General features: G+C 47.8%; 1 protein-coding gene across 11 annotated transcripts in view; it reads left to right on the top strand.

Annotated features, from left to right (window-relative positions):
• Positions 1–26667, top strand: part of PPP1R12B (protein phosphatase 1 regulatory subunit 12B) — a 126173-nt gene that overhangs the window by 72077 nt on the left and 27429 nt on the right. For 10 of the 11 annotated variants that reach the window (XM_058855767.1, XM_058855769.1, XM_058855766.1 and 7 more), the window contains 5 exons: positions 4684–4774; positions 6001–6153; positions 6835–7018; positions 7537–7649; positions 8876–8920. In XM_058855767.1, the coding sequence (XP_058711750.1) occupies positions 4684–4774; positions 6001–6153; positions 6835–7018; positions 7537–7649; positions 8876–8920 (586 nt within the window). Of the gene's footprint in view, positions 1–4683; positions 4775–6000; positions 6154–6834; positions 7019–7536; positions 7650–8875; positions 8921–23769; positions 24402–26667 lie in introns of those variants that run through there. The other variant, XM_058855776.1, reaches the window with a different exon arrangement.

Here is a 26667-nt window from a genome sequence, read left to right as displayed (position 1 = left end):
TCAGAAGACTGTATGTTTCTTGGAGAAATTCATCTTTTGTTCTTGTTACCCAACCAACAGGGCATTGTAACTCTTTTCTGCATCCCTTGACTTGGGAGGGGTTTCTCATGACAATATTTTATTTTCCTCTGCCAGCATTCTCTAACATACACATTTGCTCCTGTATTCCTGGTTTACCAATCTGTGTATCCAGCCTTCCTATTTCCTGGGTTGAATCTCTACTTCTGTTAGTATTGTATTGCAGCTTCTTTTGGCTTGACATGGTGATGAGTTGGGGTCCATTTAAGTTTTACACTATTGTTGATGAAAGAGTTGACAGATGAAAATCGGTGTTTTCTTGAAAACAGGTAGAATTAAGTGGGAGCCAGGTTTATCAGTCAGTTACCAGTTTTTTTTCCTAGCTAATACACAAATCAGAAGCTCTCTCAGGGCAGCAGGACACACTTGTCTCTGTCTGTGGGAGCTGTAAATCTCTGCAGTGGTTTTGCTGACTCTCACATACACATCTTGAACAATTTGTATTCTTCTCCTTGAACTTCCAGCCAAAATTCTGGTAAAAATCTCTTCTGCTTTATATATGCCTTGAGCTTGGTGTTATAGCTGCTCTTATTGCAAGTATTTCTCAGAGAAAGCTTATTGCAAGGAAACACAGCACAGAGAACCTTTCCTTTGAAGATCTGCTCTAGACCCTGAGATATTTGCTTGAACTATAGGATGGCACAGGCACTGCACTTGAGCAAGCAGCATGTTCCTTTAAAACATAATTAAAAACTCTGTAGAGGCTGCCTCACACCCCATTTGGTGCTTGTGCCCTGCAGCCTGCTGTGCTCTGCAGTGTTTCTGCTTTAGAGAGCAGCGTGTTGCTCTGCCCAGCCCAGCCCTGAGCTGCATCCGACTCACCATCATCTTCCTCTGCATTTGTTCTCTCTCTTTCTCTCCTCCAGCCCATTTAGTGCACTCAGGTCTCTCAAATTTCAGTTTGTAAGCAAAGCAACACATTGTAAAATCTGTCTTTTCCCTCCCTTCCCCCCAAATTAGAAAGCAAAGCACACAGGGTCCCAAGCAGGGCATACCTGGGCTGGCACTGCCAGCAGGGCACAGCTGGGCTCAGCAGGACACACCTGGGCTCAGCAGGACACACCTGGGCTGGCACTGCCAGCAGGGCACACCTGGGCTCAGCAGGACACACCTGGGCTGGCATTGCCAGCAGGGCACACCTGGGCTCAGCAGGACACACCTGGGCTCAGCAGGACACACCTGGGCTCAGCAGGGCACACCTGGGCTGGCATTGCCAGCAGGGCACACCTGGGCTCAGCAGGACACACCTGGGCTCAGCAGGGCACACCTGGGCTGGCATTGCCAGCAGGGCACACCTGGGCTCAGCAGGACACACCTGGGCTCAGCAGGGCACACCTGGGCTGGCATTGCCAGCAGGGCACACCTGGGCTCAGCAGGACACACCTGGGCTCAGCAGGGCACACCTGGGCTCAGCAGGGCACACCTGGCAGGGCACAGCTGGGCACACCTGGCAGGACACACCTGAGCACAGCTGGGCACACCTGGCAGGGCTCAGCAGGGCACACCTGGCAGGGCTCAGCAGGGCACAGCTGGCAGGACACACCTGGGCACACCTGGGCTCAGCAGGACACACCTGGGCCCAGCAGGGCACACCTGGGCTCAGCAGGGCACACCTGGGCTCAGCAGGGCACACCTGGCAGGGCTCAGCAGGGCACACCTGGCAGGACACACCTGGGCACAGCTGGGCTCACAGTGCTGGGTGCAGGTGCAGGCACTGACAGCACTGCCCCTCTGCTGGCAGCAGGAACAGGCTGTGGCTGCTCCCTTGCAGAAAGCAGCTCTGTCACTGTGCAGGGGCTCTGCTGACTCGCCTCAGAAAATCCGCTATAAAAAATTATCTCATGCTGGAAATGGCCTTGGGTGAGCTCCAGGAAGTGATGAATTGTGCAAATGGAAAGAACCCAGAAGTTGGTGTTGGACTGCGGCTGCGGGCCAGGCTGAGCCGTGCTGACCTGCAGGATGTGCCCAGCTGAAGATCAAACCCCTCTGTACAGGCTGCACTCCCAGAATTGCCAATGATGCTGTAACATACCTGTGTTTTTATATATATTCTGGGAGAGCAGAGGAGAAATAGCCTAGGAGGATGATGGGCTAAGAGACCCAAAATGATTTTTCTCTTGTCATTCCCACAGCAAAGCTGTGGCTGCACTGCACCAAGGGAATTCCTGCAGCCTCCTGGGCTGCCCCTGCTGCAGAGCCCCTCCCCACTCCTGGAGCTGACCTGGACCCCATGGATTTGCCAAACCTTCCCTGAAACTCATCTGAAAACCTGTTTTGTCCTCTCTGTACCTGTATCTCCTACATACCTGTGTCCTCATTGCAGAGTAAATTCCACTGATTTAAATTCCACTGGTTCAAAGCCATTGCAGTAAACTGCCTGCTGTACTGAGCTACAAATTTATTTGGTTTATATGTTTCAGGAATTTTTTTTTTCTACTGCTCTGAACTTCATTTGCAGTATATTTTGCAAATGCCTTCTTCCTGTAGGTGGCTTATTGCTTCTGGCTGCTGAGCAAACAGCAGTGATTCTGCTTGTGTCAAAAGCTGCAGAAAATGCTTATTGTTGCCTTAATGTGCTATTACCTGGACAGTGCACACACTGCAGCAGGGAGAGAACTCCTGCTCTGCAAAACTAGGAGTTGCACAGCTTTCACTTACCAAACAGCAGCTTTTTTTTGTTCATGAAACAGCAGATTCCTGGGAGATAATCATCCCTCTGAAGTGTTGGCATATCCATCACAGCTCATGTGTGTGTCTGGATAATCAATGGGAAGAAGTGAGCTCCTCTGTAGGGCACCCACATGGGCTGTGCTGGAGCTTCTCATGAGGGTGATAAATCACCCTGGGAGTGCAGCTCTGTGAGCCCTCAGCTGGGGACATCTCCATTGCAGGCAGCTCCCAGGGCACAGGTCAAAGAATCATGGAATGTCATGAGTGCAAAAGGATCTCAGGGATCACTGTGTCCAACCCCTGTCCTGCACAGACACCCCCAAATCCCATCCTGTTCACCCCTGAGAGCTGTGTCCAAACACTCCTGGAGCTCTGGCAGCCTCGGGGCTGTGCCCATTCCCTGGGGAGCCTGGGCAGTGCCAGCACCCTCAGGGGGAAGAACCTTTCCCTGATCTCCAGCCTGAGCCTGCCCTGGCACAGCTCCAGCCCTTCCCTGGGTGCTGTCCCTGTCACAGAGAGCAGAGATCAGAGCTGCCCCTCCAGGAGTCTCCAGTCCAGCATCTCTGACACATCCTCAACCCTCTGCACTTCCCATGGCCTCTGGCAACCAGGGCTGTTCAGGGTATTTTATATCAGGTCTAATCCTTGCATCAGTTTCAGGTGAGAAGAGTCTCACATGAGCCCCACAACACCTGAGGAGCTGGGAGGTGACTGTCTGTACCTCCTGCAAGCCAAGGAACTCCATGGAGGCCAAGCTGCAGCTGCTGCACAGCTGAACCAGCACTAAACACAGCTCCTGAGGGTGGATAAAACCCACCATGACAGATTATTTTAGAAAGATCCAGATTTCAGGATTCTCTGTGGTTTTGTCACAGTGCAGCAGTTTTGTGAACTTTCTAATAAATGTCTTAACATGCTGGATCTGATGCAAATCCTCTTCAGCCTTTCCCATGAAGGTGATTGACTAAAACCAGGAAAAGAGTTGGAGGACAACGAGTATTCACCTTCATCCCTCACTGAACTCACTGCCCTTTGAGCATCCAGACCTCTGGTACAGTGTTAACCTGGCAGTGATAGATCTGCAGAGAACATTCCAGCACCCTCATTCCTGTACAGTGGGAAAGTGTGAATAATCATTCCATATTAACCAGGCTGAAGAGTCAAGTTTAATTAACTTTTCATAAGACTGAAGCCTCTCCTCCAGCATGGAAATCATTTACTGCTGTGCACTCCTTGACTCAAAGCACTGCCCAATTCCTCACCAGTTCCTCCCAGTGACTGCCAGGGCAGAGGGTGCACTTTATGTATTTTCATGTGAATAATTCTTTTGAATCCTCCCAGCTTTGATGAAATCTGGTTGTGCCCAGGTCTGTGTTTAACTGTGGGTTTTTCAGTGTTAAGGAGATTGGTTTGCACAGAATGTGAAGGTCATTTCTTTAATTCCATGGCTCTTTCCAAGGTGTGTGTTTCTGTGATGCCTGCAGTTCAGATGGGTTTCATGTTGATGAAGCAGCAGATTGCAGGAATATGATTGTGACTGTGATGACAGGAAGGAGGGTCTGAGGAATGCACCAGCACAGGATTTCTGTTCTGAGATCTTTGTCTGAGTGAGAGGGCAGTTATGAGGAGTGAGGTTCTTTTTCTAATGATGCAATTATTTGGAATGGAGCAAATAATGTACAGAATAGGTGCAGCTTTTTAACAGAACATGTCAAATACTAAAGGGTTTATTGAGAGGCTCTGGGGAGGTGGTGCTGTGAACATGTGTGTATTGTGTGCTCATGGGGAAGTTGTTCCAAAGAAACAGCAATAGCAGATGGAGCTAAAATTCATTTTTGTCCATGAGAAATAGAATAATAGCTTGGGAGTCTACAGAGACAAGGAAGGCAGATCATCTGCTTTTACTTTAACCTCTTGTGTGCCTTTTTTCCCCAGGTCATATCTGACTCCGGTGCGGGATGAGGAAGCAGAATCCCTGAGGAAGGCACGATCCAGACAGGCCCGGCAGACCCGCAGGTCCACCCAGGTGAGGAATGGAAATGCTCCCATTCACGTGTAGGATGGAGAGGGCTGATCTGTCCATTGCCCAGAGCAGCTGTGGCTGCCCCATCCCTGGAAGTGTCCAAGGCCAGGTTGGACAGACCTTTTAGAGCAGCCTGGGATAGCAGAGGCTGTCCCTGCCCATGGCAGGGGGTGAAATGAGATGAGCTTTAAGGTCCCTTCCAATTCAAACCATTCCATGGTTCTGTAAAGAAGCAGGATTTTCTCTGCTCTATTTCTTAGGACAGGGGACTTGTCTGCACTCACACTGTTTTGTAGAGGTTCTGGTGAAATTTTCTTCAAGCAGTTATTACAAAACCTTCCCACAAACATACATGAGTTAGATTTCCAAGCTTTGCTTTCTGCAATGTGCCTTCCTCTTAGTTTGTAGTGTGGTCACATCTATTTGGGTTGCTTTGAGTCAGTGATTATGCCAATAGGCTGAGAAAGGCAACAGAATTCTTCCCTTTCTCTTACCATAGGGATGAAACATGAGCCTGACCAGATGTGAGTCTGTGGCATTTTAAACTGATCTGGAAGACTGAAAATGTAATTTCAGGCTGGAGAAATTTCCAAGGAGACTTTAGAGCCCCTTCCAGTGCCTAAAGGGGTTCCAAGAGAGCTGGAGAGAGACTTTGAACAGAGACCTGGAGGGACAGGACAAAGAGCAGTGGCTTCCCACTGCCAGAGGGCAGCATTAGATGGGATACTGGGAGGGAATTCTTGGCTGTGAGGATGGTGAGGCCCTGTCATGGGTGCCCAGAGAAGCTGTGGCTGCCCCATCCCTGGAAAGGTCCAAGGTCAGGTTGAATGGGGGCTGGAGCAGCCTGGGCTGGTGGAAGGTGTCCCTGCCCGTGCTGGGGTGGGATGAAATGTGCTTGAAGGTCCCTTCCAAGGCAGAGCAGGGTGGGGTTTGGTGACTGTATGGAAGGTTGTGTTTCCCTGCAGGTGACATGACTGGAAGGTTGTGTTTCCCTGCAGGTGACATGACTGGAAGGTTGTGTTTCCCTGCAGGTGACATGACTGGAAGGTTGTGTTTCCCTGCAGGTGACATGACTGGAAGGTTGTGTTTCCCTGCAGGTGACATGACTGGAAGGTTGTGTTTCCCTGCAGGTGACATGACTGGAAGGTTGTGTTTCCCTGCAGGTGACATGACTGGAAGGTTGTGTTTCCCTGCAGGTGACATGACTGGAAGGTTGTGTTTCCCTGCAGGGCGTGACGCTGACGGAGCTGCAGGAGGCCGAGCGCACGTTCAGCCGCTCGCGCGCCGAGCGCCAGGCGCAGGAGCAGCAGAGCGACAGAGCCCAGGACAGCGGCGACCGGCCCGAGAGCCGCGGGCGCTGGGGCAGGAGCACAGAGGACGAGGTGATCCTCCTGCCTCAGTTCCCCTTCCCTGAGAGCTCACAAAGCCAGTCAGAAGAGCTGACATCAGGAGAAATTCTTTGGGGGTTATCTTTGTCTTGTGAGGGGGAGAGGCTGGCTGAGAAGAGGCACTGCTGGCTGAGGAGCGCCACCTCAGCACGAGGGACGTGCATGTGGAGGTGCTGGAGCTTAGCTGTGCCTTTGCTCTCCTCTGGGAGTTTCACCTTTCTGTCTCTTGCCAGAAAATAAAACAGTGTAAATCCCAGAAAGTGTAATGAGAAGGCTAATGATAGAAATGTGGCCTGGATCCATCCTTGCTATGCAGTCCAGGCAGAGGCTTTGTGTTCACATTTTTCCACAGATGTTCCATGTGTAATGGAAAGCTGGAGTTTTCTGCCCCTACCATCACCTCTGGTTTTTTCCACTCTAAATCATACATTTATATTAGATAACTTGTGTCTCCTGCCACGAGCTGTAGGGACAAAGGGATTGATCCCAGATCTCCCAGCTGTGGAGGGTGCTCTTACACTGACTTTAACACCCATCCTTATCTGATAGAATGGACCTGATCTGTCAAGCACAGGTGAAGAAAACATTGCACTCTCAAGTTGCATCCCCTGAAATCCAAAATCTTCTCCTTCCTTTTCATTGTACTATTTTTCTGTCATGGCTCTTTGTTTTCAGACCGTCTATCGGCGACTGAGGGGCCCAGCACAGCCTGACAAACCCACAACGCCTGTGTCTCCTTCCACAGCAGCACCTCTGCTCTACACAAGTTCATACCTGACTCGAACAAATAAATATCTAGGGCTGGACTCAGTGAATCCAGCAGATTTCAGAGCAGCAGCCACAGAGATGGAGAAAAATGGTAGGTACCAGGAGAGTGAAGAACAGACAAAGCTCAAGGGTTTTCTTGTGCTTTAGAACTTCCACCGTGTACAGATGGAGAGAACAGGTTTACTTGTTACTCTAAGGGAAGCTGCCATGTCACAAAACAAATGTTATTTGTTTAAATGAAGTTAAACAAATTCCTGTTGCTTGTAACACAGGGATAAAAGGATATTTTCCATTGTGGATAAATAAATGAGACAGTGATCATGGAGTATTTAGCTATTAGAGATTCCCCTAGTACAGTTTACCCTCAGAGCAGGAGTAAGTCAGGATGACTTGGGGAGAGCTGGCAGGTCCCTGGCTCTGATGAGGGAAGGAGTGTGAGTATCCAGCTGTAGTAGGACACTGGGATTCCATTTCATTTGGTTTAATTACTCCTATGTAATATAACACAAGGCAAGATGACCTTGATGAGCTTGAAAAGAACCCCAGAACCTAGCAAAAAGCACAGATGTAAATCACTGAAACCAAAGCAGTCTTTCTTTGCTTGGCCAGAGTGTGAAGATCAGGATTCAGACGACAGATCCCTGAACAAACAGTCGATCCGAGAGCGGCGACGACCAAAAGAGAGACGGAGAGGCACCGGCATCATCTTCTCAGCACAGGATGTGAGTTTGAGCTCCTTAGAAAGAGAAACTCCAGGGTGAATTTTCTTCCAATTCCAAGCTTCATGGTTTTCTTCCCAGTCCATTTTTCCATTTTCTTCTTCCCTCTCCAGCTCTCTTTTAGACTGGCATTTCCAGAGGTCTCACATCCCTGTTGGGGCTGTGTCAGACCGAGCAGGAGGCTCTGGGCAGCCTGTAACTGAGCCAATTCATGGAAATCCTGCAGGACTGGGACAGGGCCCACATGGCAGAGCAGAGATTCAAAGTCTAATTCCTTTGGAAGGAGGTCACAAACCACCTGAAGTATTTTCAAATTTCTTCTAGCCCAAATTTGTCTGCTCTTTAGTCCCCTTGAAAGAAAGACAATAGGAAGAAAACCTGTGTCTGGGTCCCCTCCCAGCACCAGGGAACACTCACAGCATAAGTGCAGAAGAGCTGTCTGTGTCGTGGTCATTTTGCTTAGTCCTGGTTTCAGAGGATTTCTCCAGTCTGAGGGAAGAAATCAAACCCACCAAACTTTGGTTAGAGCCTCAGCTAGGAAAATAGATCACCTTTTTCAGGAGATAATAAGAATTATGAAATTACAGTTAATAGTTGAATCCAGAGTCAGCTGGGATGCTGTGGTAGTTCATGTTTGCTCCATGAAACCCTGGAGCAGTTACAAAGGCTTGGAGAATCTATGCAGGATACCTGGGATGACCAGTCTAACTGAACTGGAGATATTTTGGAAGTCAGTATTCTATCAGTATTTCAGATGTGCAGTTTTTCCAAGTTTTTTTCCCCTCAGTGTATTAGGGACTCCTCAGAAGCATTGGAATGGCAGGAGCCATCTCTTGATGTCGTTCTGTCCCCAGTACCAACATCTGCTAAATGCCCATTAGGACACCAAGCCTCATCTGAAGATTACCCAAAAGCATCTGGACAGACATTTCTTTTGACAGAAGTTTCCTTAACGTTAGCATCAAATAATTTTTTCACTGAAAGGGTGGTTAGGGACTGGCACAGGCTGCCCAGGGCAGTGGTGGAGTCACCATTCCTCACAGGGTTCAAAACACACGTGGCACTTTGTGCTGTGCTGGAGTTGACATGCTGTGTTTGATCAAAGTTGGACTTGGAGGTCTTTTCCAACCTTAATGACTCTGTGATTCTATAAACAATACTTTACCCTCTTGGGATAAAGTTTTGTTGTCTCCAGAGCTGCCTGATTCCATTTTTGCCTTTCCTCCTAGGATGATGATGAAGTTGATGGAAATGAAGAAGTGAAGGAAACTCGGGTAAGTGAGAATATGAATCATTGATAGGTCATTCCTGGGTGCTGGTGACAGAGTGTTCTGTGGCTTTTGCTCTTGTCTGTAGGAGAGGTTCAGGCTCTGCTCAGGAGTACAGGGAGGTAGTTCCAAGCAGCAAATTCCTTACTGATTTCTCTTCTGGAAGATAAGGAATATCTGCAGAGTGGCCTGAGTTCAGTGTTGGCTCCTGGAGAGCTGCAGGAGTTGTGGAGCCTGGAGGGAATGCAGCAGTGGGGCTGCAGTGCCAGGGCAGTGGGATCTCAGGTGTCCCAGGGAAGGTGTGACCTTGGATATTGGAATCACTGTTATTTTGGACAGGATGTTTTGTATTTCTGAAATCTGCTCTCCTGTCTCCTTATGGATTTGTTTTCTTGTGGGAAGTGGTCAGAGGTTGGTCAGTGTCCCCCTGTTCTTGCAATAGTCTCATCCTCTGAGACCCTTTCTTTCCTTTTATAATAATTACAGAGTCTTTCCAAATTGCCTTGATTTCCTTTGGTTTTGTTTGTCTTTGTCTGAAACACGTTTGGGCCTGACAACATGACTGACTCTGACAATGTCAAAGCTAAATACATTTCCAAGCTATTAAAATGCAGTGTGGAAGACCTGGGAGAAATAACAACTGTAAGGTTGCATAGGGGTCAGCCTGCTTGTGGGGTGTTTCATTTTTGCTGGAAAACCTTGAACTTGGGTTAGCCTTTCCCTATGCTTTGCAATGCAGTAGAGTGATTGAAACATCATTTAGTTGGAATTAACTGGTTCTTTGCTGAAAATTGGCAATAACACTCTTCAGACTCTGTTTTTGTTTTCTTTCTTGCAATATTCAGTCAGAATGCAGCAAAGTTACAGCAAACCTTGCTGGGACCAGAGACTCATGTGGTGCTGGGATGGTTTTTAGCACGTGCTTATCTTTCCATGCCAGCCAGTGCTTTCCCAGTGCTTACTTTGCACTTTACTCCTCTTGCAATGTGAGATATTCCTGCTCACAGAAGCATCACCTGCTTCAAGGAGGCCAGCCCTTCCCACAGGAGTTTCTGCTCATCACAGTGCAGAGCTTCCTGAAATCTTCACTGAACCCTGCAGGAAAGATTCAGCCATTTATCATCATTAAAATTGTTTTGACATTTCTGCTGCCTCACAGTTAGACTGAAGGAGGGGAGTTCTGTAATGTGTAAAAAGTAATAATCATAATAGGGACACCTTGTTTCCAGCAGGCATGTTTGGGACTTGCTGGGAATGTCTTGTTCTTCTGGGAAGTTGTCCCAGATTACCTAAATTAAGACAAAAGAGTAGCTGAGGCTGCAGGTTTGGAGGCTTCCTGGAGTCTAGTCCTAAAATTGCTGAAAATTTTATTGAGCACAGTCCTCACTGCTCATGTAAATGGATAAGCTGCACTTTGGGAGAACCTAGCTGCCCAAAAATTCAAGGTCACCCAGTCTCTTCCAATTAATAATGCTGGTTTTCCCCAAATTAACAGCAAGGATTCCTTTTTTCTAACACTTCACATGATTTTCTTGTGGGATCCATCTAAGAGCAGAGCAACTTCCCTTCAGCTCCATCAGCCCATTTATGCAGGAGCTTCAGGGCACCAGCACCTTGGTTTCTTACACACCCAATGTACCTCAGGCCTGGGTTAGACTCTCCTCCCACTCTGCTGGAGCTGCTTTTCCCATTTTCCCAGTCCTCTTGTGTTTATCCAGTTCCCAGTTTTTTTCTTGAATGCATGCCACCACCATCATGTCACTTGGTCAGTCTTCCCTGGTTTATTTGGTTTATTTGAGATCCAAATCAGAGATTTCTGATTTTTGCCATCACTTTGGCAGGAATCATGGAACAGTTCTCTGTTTTCAATTCTAGTGCCAATAAGAAAGTACAGTTAATAATCATTAATTCCTCAGTATCTATAGTTCTAGAATGGCAGGTGCCAAATGTCACCAGGTTGTGAACTTGAACAGTCTGGAGTGTCCCATTTTAGTATCAGGACCCCAAAGAAACTGATTTTATGGGAACAGTTACATTTTTGCTCCAGAGTGTTTGTATCTTGGCTGATATCAGGATGTTTTTCATGGAAACAAAAAAAAAAAGGCCTTACTTGAAATCCCTCCTCCAACTCTGCAGTGCTGGAGATGAGCACAGGAAAGGTAAAGGCAGTTTTGGGGGAAAAAAAAAAAATAGGAGCAAATACATGTTGTTCTAATTTTCAGAAGTGGATGAATTATTTTGGCTGAGCTCACAAGCACCGGAGTGGGAAAGCAGCCCAGACACTTTGGCTGAGGTTTAGGCAATAAGAGGTCTCATAGTGGGATGTGTCAGGATTCTCTGTGTGTTCTGCTCCCACCCCACCGCCCTCCTTGGGATGCAGACTGCCTGTGTGCACTCTGGAAAGTTGGAAGAGCAGACAAAGTTTTATTGTGGAATAAATGTTCAAGGGTACAAGGACTTCAGCAGGGAAAAGCCTCTGGGGAAGCAGCTTTAGGAGAGGTTTTTCTGTGATTCCAGTGGGAAGGAGCTTCAAAGGAAGGATTTTTTGTGTGGTCTGGGGAGACCTGAGCTCAAAGGAGAGGTGGGGGAAAAGCGTGGCCACAGTCTTGTCTCTGTTTGTCAGAAAATAAAAATTGGAGAGTCTGAAAGCTCATGTTGGATTCAGAGTGAGCCAGGGGGAAGCTGGAGCTGGGAAACTTTCCCTGTTCCCTCAAGCCACTGACTGCAAAATACCAATGGGAATTCCAGTGCTGGTGAGGCCAGTGAGGACAAGCACAAGAGAGTCAGTGTGGATAGGGGTCACTGGCCTGGGCTGGGATGCAGCAGCTGGAGGATGATGATGATGAGGACTAAAGAGAATGTTCCAGTGTTCCCTTTCAGAGCAGGTTTTCTTTATCCCTGACTGCTGGTTTTGACTTGGCCCTGACATTAAAATAATGGAATTTATTACAGCCTAGTTTGGGTTGGAAGGGACCTTAGAGCTCATCCAGTCCCATGGACATGCCATGAGAGGGATGCCATGGGCAGGGACACCTTCCACCATCCCAGGCTGCTCCAATCCCAGTTCAACCTGGCCTTGGACACTTCCAGGGATCCAGGGACAGCCACAGCTGCTCTGGGCAGATTCTCCCATCATTGCACAGCAGGAACAATGAGGAACAAATTTGGAAGGAAAATACATTGTAAATGACAGAACATAGAGAACAAGTAGAAAATGTTTATAATCATTTGAAGGATTGTTTCTCCTTGCAGTTCTCTGTCAGAGCATTACAGATGTACCTCAGCCACAGGGGAATCTGTCAAAAGAAAACTTTAAATTCAGAGGAGTACACTGAGTGTTGTGTTCATAAAATAACAATTTCTGGGCAGTAAAAGTATCAAACAAAATGTCTGTTGTCATGAATTGCCTTCAGGACAGTCTGTATAGCCCAGTATAAGCCCCAGACACACTAAAGGAATTAAGTTTTATGGAGGAATAGCACTGAAATGTTTGATTGTGAATTATAGTTGCAGTAAGTGGATTAAATAGGCTCCATTCCCGTCTTGCTGCACTTTGATTTTTGGAATGAACTAGGTTCACTCTGGTTTGTAAATAAGTGTTCTGCTTTCCTGTATTGTTACCATGAAATCACCAGATGCAGCTGGATACCAATGTAAATTAAATCTCTGTCTTAGAAGGGCTGAATTTCTAAGCTTAATTCCACAAGTTCTACAGGAGGACCAATGAACTGGAAAATTCCTTATGTAAACTCAATGTTATTGCTGATTCAGAGCTATGACCTGGGAGTCCTGATTTTGGTGTGTCCTATTTTTCACCTATATTTTTGCTTTTAGTGACACTTTATCCTTCCACAGAGGCTTAGTTCAGTTTTTGTCACCATGCTGTTTGCCTTTTTGTGAAAGATGGATGTGATTAATAACTAGAAGATCAGGACCAGTTTTTGTTAAGTGTTTTACCAAAGTGCTGTTGTGGCTGGACTGGGTGTACTGGGAGCCCTGGGGGTCCCCAGTTGTTACTGTGCAGCCAAGCCTGCGCCTCTGGACCGTGTTTGGAAGCCAAGAAAGGCTCTGAGTCCTCCACTTTCAGGACTCACATTGCCTATTATGGTAAGGTATGTCTGCAAGAGCTGAGCTGTTTTGCTGGTGCACAAGGGAAAGTTGACCAGTAAAAGGAATAAAATAGGTGAACTTCTGGCCAGCTGCTAAGAAACTCAAATCCTTTCAATGCAGACAGTTCTATATGGGGGTGTTCATCCTGTGCTTCATCGCTACTGGCCCGGGGTCCCTTCTGGGGATGTGAGGATTTTCCCCTGGTTTTACCCTTGAATGTTTATTTCTAGCAGAGATGTGGTGTGATGTGGGAGGGAAACCATCTGGCTCCTGTCCAAGGCCACGTAGGTGGCACCGTGCGTCACTTGCATCGTGCAGTTAAATTAGAGAGCATTTAATTCTGTGTAACATAAGGCTGGGAGAGATTGGCTCTGTTTAGTCCTGTTTATAAACAAATTGCTCTAATGGGCTGTGTATGCTGCAAGGGAAGATCTTTAATATGTATAGCAATATGAAATAGCAGCAACGTGCTGCAGGGAGGAACATGAGCTGAGGCTTTACCACCGAGCTTGAATGTGGTGAGGAACATCCTCATCGTGTTCTGAGTGCCCTGGATTCTCTGGGAGGTGGAGGGGGCAGACAGCAGGGAAATTAAAATTAATTCTGCAAATATTCCTACAAAAATGCTTCACATCTGCTCAGAGGATTTGCCTTGTGAGTTCTTCAGCCTGAAGTGCTTGTGTTGGATTTTCTTAACCTCAGTATGTGGAGAAGGGCATCAGCCTGGGTGGCTTCTCTCCCTGTTGTTACAGCACTTCACTTCTCAGCCTGACTCTGAGCACCAGTTTACAGCTCTGGGAAAACATCTTGTTTGTGCCTAAAGCCAAGTGACCCAGGTGGGTTGTGTGACTACAGGTTACAGCCAAATACCTTCAGATGAGTTCTCTAATTCACCAAGTTGTTGAATTAGGAAGGTGTAATATGAAGCAATGATGGGAATGGGGATGAGTAACACAAAACCAGCTAAAAACCAATCTGTGAGTCCTGAAGATTGTGCAAAACAGCCAGTCCTCCAGGAGTGATTCCCAAGGTCACAAACTCATAACTATTGAAGGTAACTTTATGCTTTAGCATCTTGTTTGGTAGATTGTTGTCGGACTTGTGGTGCAGTCTGAGGTGACTGATCTTTCTCAGTTGTCAGCAATGATTCCCCTGCAGCCATGGGGCTGGGGTTGGCCCTGCATCAGCCTCCTCCAGCTCCCTTGGCTGCTGCTGGCATTGCTGGGAGGCCTGTGCAGTCACTTCACATTATCCCAGTTCACCCCAGGCTGCTTCTCCTTTGCACTCATGGCAGCAATTGCACAGGTCCTGGGATCCTCTTGCTTCCTTCCCAGAAGGAGCTGGGAGCAGTGTGAGGGATAGGGTGGCAGCAGGATCATGGCACACGTGTGCTTCTCTCCAGAGCTGTGTGGGCTTCAGGAGCGCTCAGTTCAGGGTGAATGTCAGCCCAGACCCACCAGCCTGAGTACAGCATTGCTCCTGGACCATACCCCAGAGACAGAATAAATCTCACTCTTGTTTTATGTCTATTTATCTCGGTGATTTTTGACTTTTTAAAGGTTAACAGTGTATGGTTGTGCTTATACATGTAACAGCACATCCTGTCACTTTTTGTGGGAAACTGTCAAAATCTGTCTCCTTGTGAGATGTTCAAAACTATGGAAAGGAGAAATATCCCCAAGTGCTGAACTACTTGGAGCAGATTCTGGGCCCCTCTTGGAGCTGATGATTGTACTTCAGTGTCAGCCATCCAGGCTGGGGGAGGATGTCTCTCCTGATGTGATTGAAGTCATCCTGCAGAAAATCTCATCTGCTGAGTTCCAATTCCTGCCTACAGCAGTAGATATCTGGGTGGTGGCTGTGTCGGGGTGACACGGGTGTCTGCCCTGGAGAAAAGGGACTGGGGCAGTGGGAGGGGGCTGCAGCACAAGGAATTCAGGTGTGTCATGTTCTGGCCCTTCTCCCCAGTGTGAGAATCTGCCTCCAGCCCTGGGCTCCCAGCACAGGAAGGACGTGGAGCTGCTGGAGCCCCTCTGCTCTGGAGCCAGGCTGGGAGAGCTGGGGCTGTTCACCTGGAGAAGAGACAGCTCCAGGGAGAGCTCAGAGCCCCTTCCAGTGCCTAAAGGGGCTCCAGGAGAGCTGGGGAGGGACTGGGGACACAGCATGGCATGACAGGACAAGGGGGAATGGTTTCCCACTGTCAGAGGACAGGGATGGATGGGATATTGGGAAGGAATTCCTCCCTGTGAGGGTGGAGATGCCCTGGCACAGGTGCCCAGAGAAACTGTGGCTGCCCCATCCCTGGAAGTGTCCAAGGCCAGGTTGGACAGGGCTTGGAGCAGCCTGGGATAGAGGAAGATGTCCCTGCCCACGGCAGGGGGTAAAAATGAGATGAGCTTTAAGGTCTCTGCCAACCCAAACCATTCTGTGACTCCAGTATTTGTATGGATGCTTCCCTCTAGCAAAGCCCCTGTGAAGCTGATTGTCCTCATCTCCTGCCATCTTGTGCAGGCTGGCACATGTGCTGTCACACATTTATGTAGTAAATTATTTATCTCCCAGACATGTCCAGAAGGAATGAAAAGCAGAAGCTGTATTGCCTCATGGCTAGATATACTTCTATAGAACTTAGAAGTAATCTAAATTTGTTTGGAAAATTGGAGTCAAATTCTCTGGCAATAAAATATCATTTGGAAACAACCAGTGTAGGAAAAATGTTGCTGTGATACAAGTGTGGCGATGCTGTTTGTCCCTTGTGTCTTTAAAAGGTCACTTTGTTCGGAGTTTATATCCCACATACTTCTCTTCAGACAAAGCCTCATGTGTGGAGTCATTGTTAGTTTTTTTGCTCTTGGGCATGGACCTTCTCTATGAAAAGTAACATTATTTGGCAGAAGCTGCTTCATTGTTTGCTTTGTCAAGATGTTGAATCCTTAAGCTGCAAAACTCCTGGCAGGAATTTCCCACCTGCTCTAGTTAATTTACACCTCATTGCTCATTATAGGGATCCTATGAGAAAGATGGAGAGGGACTTTTTATAAGAGCAGGTAGTGACAGGACAAGGTGAAACAGCTTCCCACTGTCAGAGGAGAGGTTTAGATCAGGTATTTGGAAGAAATTCTCCCCTGTGAGGGTGGTGAGCCCCAGCACAGGGTCCCAGAGCAGCTGTGGCTGCCCCTGGATCCCTGGAAGTGTCCAAGGCCAGGCTGGACAGGGCTTGGAGCAGCCTGGGACAGTGGGAGGTGTCCCTGCCATGGCAGGAGGTGGGACTGGATGAGCTTTAAGGTCCCTTCAAAGCCAGGCCATTTGTGATTCTGTAGTTTTGTACCAGATACCCAGTGCTGGGCTCTGTTGTGGGTGGGTTTGAGTGGGTGTTTCATCAGACTTTTCATTGATTTTAGATTTCATCCTTGGCAGTGGACATAAACTTGTGCACCACAAGGTGCTGCTGGGCAGGGATGGTCACAAACAGGCCTGAAGCACAGTTAGTGCCAGTGTGGTGAGGTTCCAGATTGGCCTGGCCAGTGGCACTGGAATATTGCTGTGTGTCACCCGTGATTTCCACGGCTGAGCTGACAGGTTTTACAGCTGTGGTGAGCACAAAGAATCTGATGAATGTAGATAAAAAGCAGAATGGATCATGACTATTGTGAGGGCCATGAGATATTTATTTCTCTATGTCATATTTTGGAAAGTCCCTTAGCTTGAAATAGCAGTTTCCATCTGGTTCCTGTACTGCTGTTTGCTTTCTCAGCTTCCCTGACATGGCCTGTTCATAGCTGTGCAAATTGCTGTTGTGTTCCTCCTTGTAAGAAACCCGGGTGGGAAGAGGAACCTGTCAGGAAACACTTGCTGTGTGCAACTACCAGACAGCTTCCCCTGGAAAATATTATGTTCCAACACTACTTTAACCTTAATGGCTGGAACTGGATGAAATCAAATGATTTTTTGCATGAGCAGTGCTCAAACTGGACTTGTGAGAGCAAAGCATCTCTCTGGGTTTGCTGAATTGTGTCCAGAGAAGGGCAACAGAGCTGGAGAAGAGTCTGAGGAGGAGCAGCTGAGGGTGCTGGAGAGGTTCAGCCTGGAGAAAAGGAGGCTCAGGGGAACCTTGTGGCTCTGCACAACTCCCTGCCAGGAGGGGACAGCCAGGGAGAGCTGGGCTCTGCTCCCAGGGAACAGGGACAGCACAGGAGGAAACAGCCTCAAGTTGAGACAGAAGTTCAGGTTGGATATTGGGGAAAATTTCCTCCCTGAAGGGGTGGTCAGGAACTGGCACAGATGGCCAGGACAGTGGTGGAGTCACCATCCCTGGTGGGTGGCACTTGGGACATGTTTAGTGCTGAACATGGCAGTGGTGGGGAAAGAATTGGGCTCAAAGGTTTTTCCAACAATCCTTCATTCTGTGATTCTGTGATTTCATTGTAATGCTTTTTTTGAACAAAGCATGATACAGAGTTTGGGAAAGAGGCCCCACTGTGAAAAGGCTGAGCCAGGTTTTGGGTGCACAGCAACCTCTCCATGGCCACCAGAGCAATCTCTGGTGTACAGACCTGGCCAGGATTATGATGTGACAATAGGCAGTGCTGGGTACCCATGGCTGCATTTACAGCCTGAACAGAATCCTGTCTATGATCTCAGAGAAATTTATATTTTGTAAAGCTGCCACATCTGTCGCCTTCAACAGGAGCCTTTTGTGGTGCTGGTTTGTTGTTTCTGGTTATTGCCACTGTTGTCACCCATTTCTGTAACCTCTCACCATCAGCCTGTGGCAGGGCAGGCTCAGGCTGGAGATCAGGAAAGGTTCTTCCCCCAGAGCAGTGCCCAGGGAATGGGCACAGCCCAGGGGCTGCCAGAGCTCCAGGAACATTTGGACACAGCTCTCAGGGGTGATCAGGGTGGGATTGTTGGGGTGTCTGTGCAGGACCAGGAGCTGCACTGGATGATCCCTGTGGGTCACTCATGGCTCAGGATATTCTGTGATTCTGTGAAATACAGTTTAACAGCACATTCAGAGAGGGAACATGAACATCTGTGGGCTCTCTCAGAAATGTGTCTGCCTTTGATACTCTCCAGCTCTGGGTTTGTCTGCCCCCTCCAGGCCCTATCTCAGATTTCCTGTGCCTTTGCTGTACAAGTGCAGATGTAGATTGGTTTACTGGGCTTGTCCTGAGCTTTATCTTCAAATGGTGATGAACTCAAGACAGTGAAACCATCTTCCTCTCTGCAGCCTTTATTTAGATTCCCCTCTGAAGTTAGGGATGTCTCCAGAGGGGTCAGTGAACAGCCAAGCTTCTTGACCTGCTGGATTTGAGTGTCCAAGGCACCTTACCTTTTCTTCCAAAAACTCAACTCTGCTCCACAGAACTGCTGGAAGATGTTCCTCCTGCATGCAGATGCTTGCAGGTGCTAAAATGATGTTTTCTTGCTGGCAATGCTGCTTTTTGAAATGACTTCACCCTTGATTTTTATTACCTCTATTTATAAGAAAGTAAAAAGATAATAACTCTGAAATTTTATTTTTAAAGTGTGCTGTTCTCAGCCCCCACTAAATGGTCTGCATGTGCTGTTCAGTGCTAATCCAATTATGCCATGGTGCTTCCAGCTTTTCTTGTGGTTAATTTGGAGATGGGAATAAAAAGTGGGAGAAGAATGATGCTACAGATGCAGTTCCAGACTCTCAGCTGCTGTGTGTCTCTGGGAGGAGAGGAAGACCCCTTCCTCCTGCTCTCTATCTGTGTGGCACCCTGGCAGATGTGCTCCTGGGAATCCTGTGCTCTGCAGATGGAAGTGTTCCCTCCTCCAATTCTGATTCCATTTATGGGAAACTCCAGCAGAGCCTGCACATCCCATTTACAGAACAGCTACTGCCAGTCCTGCTGCCCAGCATAACCCTGCCTGCCTTCTGCAGTGCTAAATAAACCCTGCAAGCTCTATTTGACCCTGGGAAAGCTTGAGGTTGATTCAAAAGTCATTTATTTGCACTTGGGTTTATATATAATGTACAGTTGCTGTATAGCAGTAGTAGTAGTAATAATAATAATATTAATAATTTGAATTATTAAATCTTGAGATACAAAGTTCCATTAAATAAGCTAAATCAAATGCCCAGAAGTACAAATTGTAGACTACAGTAATGTAATGTTTTAATAACTTATTTTAAAGGTAATAGGTGTTGGTCTTGTTGCTGCTAAAGGAATTCATACATATGTGTTTATGTAGCTATACACTGACAGTTCTTTGGCTATACTTGCTGTAAAGCACATTAATTTCTGTAATCCAGCAGCTCCTCAGGTTCCCATAACTGTACCCCAGGAATAAAAATCTCTATTTTGGAGCCAGTTTCTAGTTCTCTTACTGTACAAAGACATACTCAGTCAAAATTACCTGCTCAGGTAGTGTCATGAGAACGTGACAGTTAAGAAGCAATGCAGAGGGTAAGAGTGAAGCTGAGTCACTGCATTTTTTAGATTGAAAAAGATCAATTAAACACAAAAAACAATCAACCATCCAGTGCCATCAAGTCCTGAGCTGAAGTCCAGTCCTTCTGCACTGTAATCATCTCTGTGGCCAAAGCAGAAAATCCTGGTCAGGAAAAAAGCACAAACACACCCAGAACACAGAATAAGTGAGAAGAGTGGTGATCTGTTCAGGACTTGATGGCACTGTGATTCTCTGGGTTCTGTGATCTGTGTACTTCTGAAGACTGCCTTTTGGTCACATCCCCTGGGATAAGTGACTGTGCTGCCAATTCCAAATTCACTCATTATGCACCAAAAGAAGCAGCTTCTCTCCAGAACAAGCAGAATTTCTTTGCACAGAAGGTGATGGGTGCAATGGAATAAAGAGGTGACAGTGAGAGGCTTGACGTGGCTCAGTCTTTTCTTTCCAGGTGAATTCCTTTCCCAGTGTTTTGGGATGATAGGATAGGATATAGATAGGATATACAGGACATAGGATAGGAGATAGGGTGAGATAGGATAGTGACAATTCACTGCAAGATCCAGTGACTAGTTCCCTGGGCATAACCCTTGCTGTGGCTGTGGAGCCCTGTGTGTTAAAGCAGAGCTGTTCTGGCTGGTGGAGCCACCCTTGGGCTGGGCACAGCTTGTCCTTGGCAGAGCACAGCTCTTGGTGAGATCTGGATGTAGTGGGGGATGAGTGTAAGGCAGGGAAGATCCTCATCTCCTCATCCAGGACCAAAGTGGTGATGCACATGAAGGGTGCACAAGGCATGGCTGTTATTTTGGGCTGAAATAACCACCAATATCCATTATTCTATGTTATTTTGGGCTGAGCTAACCACCAATATAGGACATCCTGTGGTAATGCCAATCTCAGGATTGTTAAACTTTTGCCCAGCATGTGCCTGTGCTGGGAGATAGAGGAGGTTTGGCTGCAGGTGAAGGGAAGGAATTCAGTGAGGTATGTGGTAAATTTGGTTTGAAAAGTGACAGCTAGGACTTTCAAGAGATAGTTTTGGGATAATTTGTTCCAAAAATACCAACTACTCTCATTCTTCAAGTTGTAATAGAATTCTGGTCTCCCAAGAGGGCTTCTCCTCCTCTGTGCTCAGGGAATGTGAGCTTGCATCATCCCTGAGCATCACTGCAGCTCTGGCTTTAACTCCTGTATTTGTTTCCCATTTTTGTCTGCTGCAGGTTGGAATATTGCAGTGCTGCTGACATTTGTTTTACCAGCATCATGTTCTGTAGGTGAAGATTTTCAATACAGATAAAAAGGGTGTATGTATTTTCCTCTCAAATGTTTAGCTCAGGGTTTCATCCTATTTCTGGTACATCATTTTTGTGCATATGAGTTCTCCTGCCTAACTAATTTTAAAAATGGAATACAAACCCAGGCATCATCACCAAAGGAAGGGAGAGGGCAGACATCTGAATGGAAGAGGAAGTAGCAGAATCTTCTGAGCTGGAAGGGACATACCAGGATCACCCAGTCCAACCCTGCCCTGCACAGACACCCCAACAATCCCACCCTGGGCACCCCTGAGAGCTGTGTCCAAACTCTCCTGGAGCTCTGGCAGCCTCGGGGCTGTGCCCATTCCCTGGGGAGCCTGGGCAGTGCCAGCACCCTCAGGGGGAAGAACCTGACCACTTTTTGGGGAAGGTGTATGAAGAGTGATCATAGCCAAGACCACAGCTCTAACTCTAACTATGGGAATACCCTCTTTATAAACATGGGGAGGACACAATACTGTAGTATAGTTGTGCTGCTGTAGTCCAAGGTAAGAAGAAACTTTAAGGTGAATAGGCCAGAGCATGAAATCAACATTCAGACATCCTTGGTGTGCAGTGGTTGTGGAAATGCTCATGGAAGATCATTTTTGTGCATGTCTTTCTGAAAGCTGTATAACTATTTCTTAGTGAAGTACACAGCACCAGAGCTAAAGCGTGGACCAGCCTGGTTGTGACTGAGGAATCTCCTGAACAGACAGGAACAGTCGGATCTAAACCATGACCTTGAACATGACAGAGCTGAGGCTGTGAGGAACAGCAGCACACTGGAGGAGAGTCATGTTTCATACTTCCACTGGGGATTACTTGAGAGTAAACTCTACAAACCAGAAGGAAGAAACTCCTAATTCAGGCATTTGTTGGAATGATGCTGAAACCTGTTTTGCCATATTACATTTCTTGCTGCTCTCTGTGTCTTGGCTAACCAAGCCTCCCCTTCTCTCTAAAATGAGTTACTGGCCACCAATCTGTGTGAGATCTATATTGGGTCACTAAATAATTAGTATGGAATGGCTCAGGCTGTATTTTGAATTTGGGCTGTGAATTCTGTACCAAAATGTTGATTTTGGAGCTTTCCTGCCCCTCCTCGGCAGAAACGTGAGCTTGGAGGGATGTGAGGCTGGTTTATTTGGGGCTGGATGGGAGGGGAAGCCAAACTCTGCAATTTAGAGCTGTGTAGCTCCGCCTTGGTGACTAAACTGGGCTTTGTCAGCCCTGGAGCTGGGATTGGGACACTCCAGTGCTCTGCCAGCCAGTTCACCCAGTTTCACTTACACTGTTTTGAAACTCCAGAAACTGAGAGCGGTGTGAAAGGATCACCCTGTGTGCAGGGTCTATAAATATGGATCTGAAGTGTCTGAATTACCTTGTTGTACAGCCGAGTCGGGCTCCAGGCACAGGGAGAGGTGTGTGATGAGTGCAACAGATGGAGGCTGGAAAGATCAAGGTCCTGCCCCATCCTCCCAGAGCAGCAGGGTGCCTGTCACTGCCTTCTTGTGTGCCTGGACTTCATTTCCTTACCTTGAAAGGGGAATGCAGAGATATTGCCAGGCAGAATTAGACCTCTCCAAACCCCTTTTCCCCTCTCCTGCAGTCAGTAAATGATTAGTCCCCTCCTTCCATGTGAAGAAGTATCGAGAAACCTGATCTCGCTGTGACTTTCTTAGAGCAGGGAAATCTGGCAGCCCCATCTCCTGCTCTCCCTTGTTACACCGTGGTGCTGCTTTCCCCTGAAAGTGAAGATGCTGGATGGCAGGAGGAATTCCTGTAATTGCTGTTCCAAGCTCTTTGCCCAGCTCTGTTCCAGTTAAATTACTCAGGTGCCAAGCAGAGTGCAAAAAGGGGCAAGATTTCAGAGCGACACAGAGCGGGACAATACTCTTAGAATATTTTCATATAGATACTATTCTGCACTTCAGAGAATAGTCTGAATTGGAAGAGACCTTAAAGCTCATCTCACTCCACTCCACTGCCATGGGCAGGGATTCCTTTCACTAGACCAGGTTGCTCCAAGCCCCAAGCTCCAATCTGGCCTTGGTGGGTAATGTTTGATATTAAACAGATGTGAAGCTGGAGCAGGACACGTGCTGCTGATGTAGTGGCAGGACAGGCACCTGCTCTGAGTGACCCTGCCTGGACAGGGGGTTGGTCTGGATGATCTCCAGAGGTTCCTTGCACCCCAAACCATTCTGTGACCCTCTGTGGTTCTGTGAGCTTGTTTGAGGCATTTTTCAAACAAACATCCCGTGGGCCTATTTCAGTGGGACATGAGGGACACACACTCACCTTCAGAGAGCCATCTTGCCACTGAGCCTGTGCAGCAGCAGAGCTTGGCACAGAGCTGTGAGTCTGGGAGAGGTACATGCTGTCCACACCCTTTGTCCTTTCATCCGAGCTCCTCTCCCTCCTCCTTGATTCCAGCCGCTCCCTTGAAGCCGTGTACATTACACAGGCTCTGTGCCGCCCTTCAGTGCTCAAACAGGCTTGTGAGCAAACAACAAAAATCCTGTTGTGCTGCCCAAGTGTGTCCTCCCTTTCATGGCCTTTAAATCATCACCCTTTGTCGAAGCTGCACACACCTTCTGCAGTTTAGCCTGTGCAAAGTGCCTTCAGCTCTCCTCCAACATCCCACTGAGCCCACCAGGCCTCAGAAGCTTGGGAGGGATTTTCTCTTCTCCCTCTTTACATTTTTTTTTTTTTTTTTACATTTTTTTTCCTGCCCAAATCCCAAAACCAATCCCAAACCCAATTTGGCAGCCCAAATCCCAAGCTGAAAGTGAATCGCTGCTGCTGGCTGCCCTCCAGCATTCCTCTTGGAGCGAGTCAGGATCTGGAATGTCAGAATGTCAGAAGGCAGCGGCGGGAGGGACGGGAGAAGCCTGTGCGTGGGTAAGGGGGGAGGAGGAGGAGGAGGAGGAGGATGGAACAAAACCCAACTTCAGCTGGCCTGCCCCTTTCCAAAGCAGTGTTTGTTCCTGATTTATGCTTTTGTGTTTCTCTTAAAACGTGCAGCTCCGTGCAGCAAGGGCAGAGCCCGCGGCCGCGCTCCGGAGTAAATCAGCCTTTGCTTTTCCTTTCCTTTTTTTAGCTTTTTTTGGCAAAAGCTTGGTGTCTAGATAAACCCAGGCAGTTTGCAGCTCTCTCCTTGAGCTGGGAGTTTCTGCCTCCTGCAGTTGTGGGGAGAGGCTGATCCCCCTGTGGCACACTCTGGAGCAGGGGAAATGTCCTTTTGCCGAGAAGTCGGGATGGGCCCCGGGCAGTGAGGCTGGCACAGAGCAGCACCCGGCACTGGAGCACAGCGAGTCCTTGACATCTCTGCTTCTGCTCGGACAAGAAACATCATGGAGCCTCAGCAATTCCTGCAGCAGATTAATGCCTAAAATTATACACCCTAAACAGGAGGCTTTAATTACCAGAGCTGTGAATAGTTTAATTAGTTTGTTCTGACCTTGGAAGAAGGACCTGCCCAGCACCGTAGAGCGACAGGAGAGCAAGACTGGTGTTGCTTCTGAGCCAAGGCCATGTCGTCCCTGTACACCAGGAGTAAGGAATATACTCGCAGCAGGAAGGCTCAGTCAGACTCTCCCCCGTCCTCTCCTTCCCCGATCGCAAAGACACTCAGAGTAAGCAGCTTTTCCTTTCTGTGTTAATTCCCCTGCTCAGCACACGCTCCCAGCAGAGCCTGCTGCTGCCTGTTTGGTGTCTTACCCTCGGAGACCTGTGGCTGTGGTTTCCCTTGGAAAGAGGATGGTTTAATGGAACTTGGGATGGTTCCTCTGCAGCAACAGGTTTTAAGCAGCTGCCAGAGTCCCTGTGCTGGGATTAGCTGTGTTGGTGGTGTAGGGAATTGCTGGGATGGTAGTTTCCCCCTGTCCTGGAGCATGGCTAACCTGATAGGCTGTTGCTGGATGAAAACCTCCCTGGTAAAAATAAGGCTGAACCTGACCAGCTTGTTAAACTGCACTTTTTCCATAAACACTTCAATATTGCTGGTGAAACCAGGTTTGTGTTCAGCTTTCACCCCTGAGGATGAACTGGCCTGTGTTGTAGTTTAATAATTTCAACATCACAAAAAAAAAAAAAAAAATAAATGAAGAAAACCACCTGCAGCAGGAGGTGAGTCAAGGTAGTTACCTGTACTCCCCAAACCAGAGCTGGTATCCTCCTCTCCCAAGGTGCTGGAAGGTTGGGAATGCTTCCCAGTAGCACTGCTGATAGCTCCAGAGTCATGGGAGAAGCTGTCACAAACCCTCTAGGTCTATATCCTTGTACAGGCAGTCTCTTCACCATCAAGAAATATTATCATGCTGGAGTCAAAGCCTGGAGGAATTAGTTTTTAACAGCCAGGCTAATTTTAGATGGGAGCACTACATTAATTCCAGCACTGGTATTTGCTCAAATCAGATATGCATTGCCTGCTCTGTTTGAAGGGACAGATCTTGGTCTGGAAAAAGTATTGCCCAAAATATTTGAGTTTTAAACCATTGCTGTGGCATTAATAGAAGCAGTTTGTGACCTAGGGAACTTCAGCCTTTAGGCTTCTGTTAACTGTAATCAGGAACAGGTGGTTTCTTTCTTCTGCAGCTGGAGTGTCTTTGGGATGGTTCAGATAATCTAAAACTGTCCCCTGTGGGTTTGGATGAGCTTCCCTCATTAGTTTAACCACTGCACTTACCACTCCTCACTAAAGGGCTGCAGTATTGGTCACCAGCCTGATAACTGGTGGTGAACCATTCCAGTGTGCTGGAAATGGTTTCATTTCTTTCAAACCTCAAGTTTTTAAGGTCAGACATGTTCAGACTGACTCATTTCTCCCTCTTATGCACCTGGGCACACAAGAGAGTGACAAACACCTCACAAGAGCCCTGATCTGTGCCTGGAGCAGACTGACAGGAGGGGCTGCTTTCTCAGTCCAGAGCCATGGGGGGGACTGCAGACTCCTGGGGGTCTGTGGGTACTGGAGAAGGTGCTGGGGACTCTCAGGTGGGTAGAGGTGATGCTCATTTCTCTCTCCATCACCACAGTGAGATTTGTAAGCTCCTGGGGGTATTGGAGAAGGTGCTGGGGACTCTCAGGTGGGTAGAGGTGATGCTCATTTCTCTCTCCATCACCACAGTGAGATTTGTAAGCTCCTGGGGGTATTGGAGAAGGTGGTGGGAGTTGCAGGTGGTTACAGAAAGGTGCCAGGTGGGAATGAGGGGGCCTGGAGAAGAGCTTCTTATGGCAGTGAGGTTTTGAATGATGAAACCAACACATGAGCATTGAAATCCTTGCAGTGGTGAGGCAGTGCCAGCTGTGGCTCCACAGCATCTGTAGGGAAAAAGCAGGTGGGGAATGCAGCAGCATCGCCTCAGTCAGTGTAGGAAACAGCCCTGCTGCTATCTGGGTTATGGAAATAGCCCATGCCTTAAAAGGCTAATTAGGGAAGGATTGACTTGAGGCTAAAATAAGGATCTGAGTTAACTCTTTCTCCAAGACAATGTAATTTTGCCATGAGCAAGAGAAACAAGGGAGTTTGGTTTATTCTGGGTTTGTCTCATGTGTTTATTCCTCCCCACCCACTCCCCATGCCTACAGTAACAGGCCTGTGCCACAAGGACCCAGCACCCTTCATGAACCAGGTGGGAATGTGATATTTTGGAGTCTTTTATCTTTCCATCCAGTCCATTGATAGCAGCAGAGCTGTGGGCTCTAAACATTCCCAGCTGAGCAGGGGTGTGAGCACACATGAGCAGGTAGGAGCCTCACACATGGTGCACACAGGGAGAAAACTCTTGGAGAACCAGGCAGAGAAAAGGAGATTTGAGTTCTCGAGGTGTCAGTGCCAAACAGCTGCAGTGAATGTCATTTTCCAGTTTCCTGTGGCATTCCCTCTGCACTTGCACTGCT

Source organism: Poecile atricapillus, chromosome 23 (genome assembly GCF_030490865.1).
Source record: "Poecile atricapillus isolate bPoeAtr1 chromosome 23, bPoeAtr1.hap1, whole genome shotgun sequence".
Taxonomy (NCBI): Eukaryota; Metazoa; Chordata; class Aves; order Passeriformes; family Paridae; genus Poecile; species Poecile atricapillus.
The sequence above is the reverse complement of the archived record's forward strand: the minus strand, read 5'-3'. Positions and strand labels throughout refer to the sequence as shown.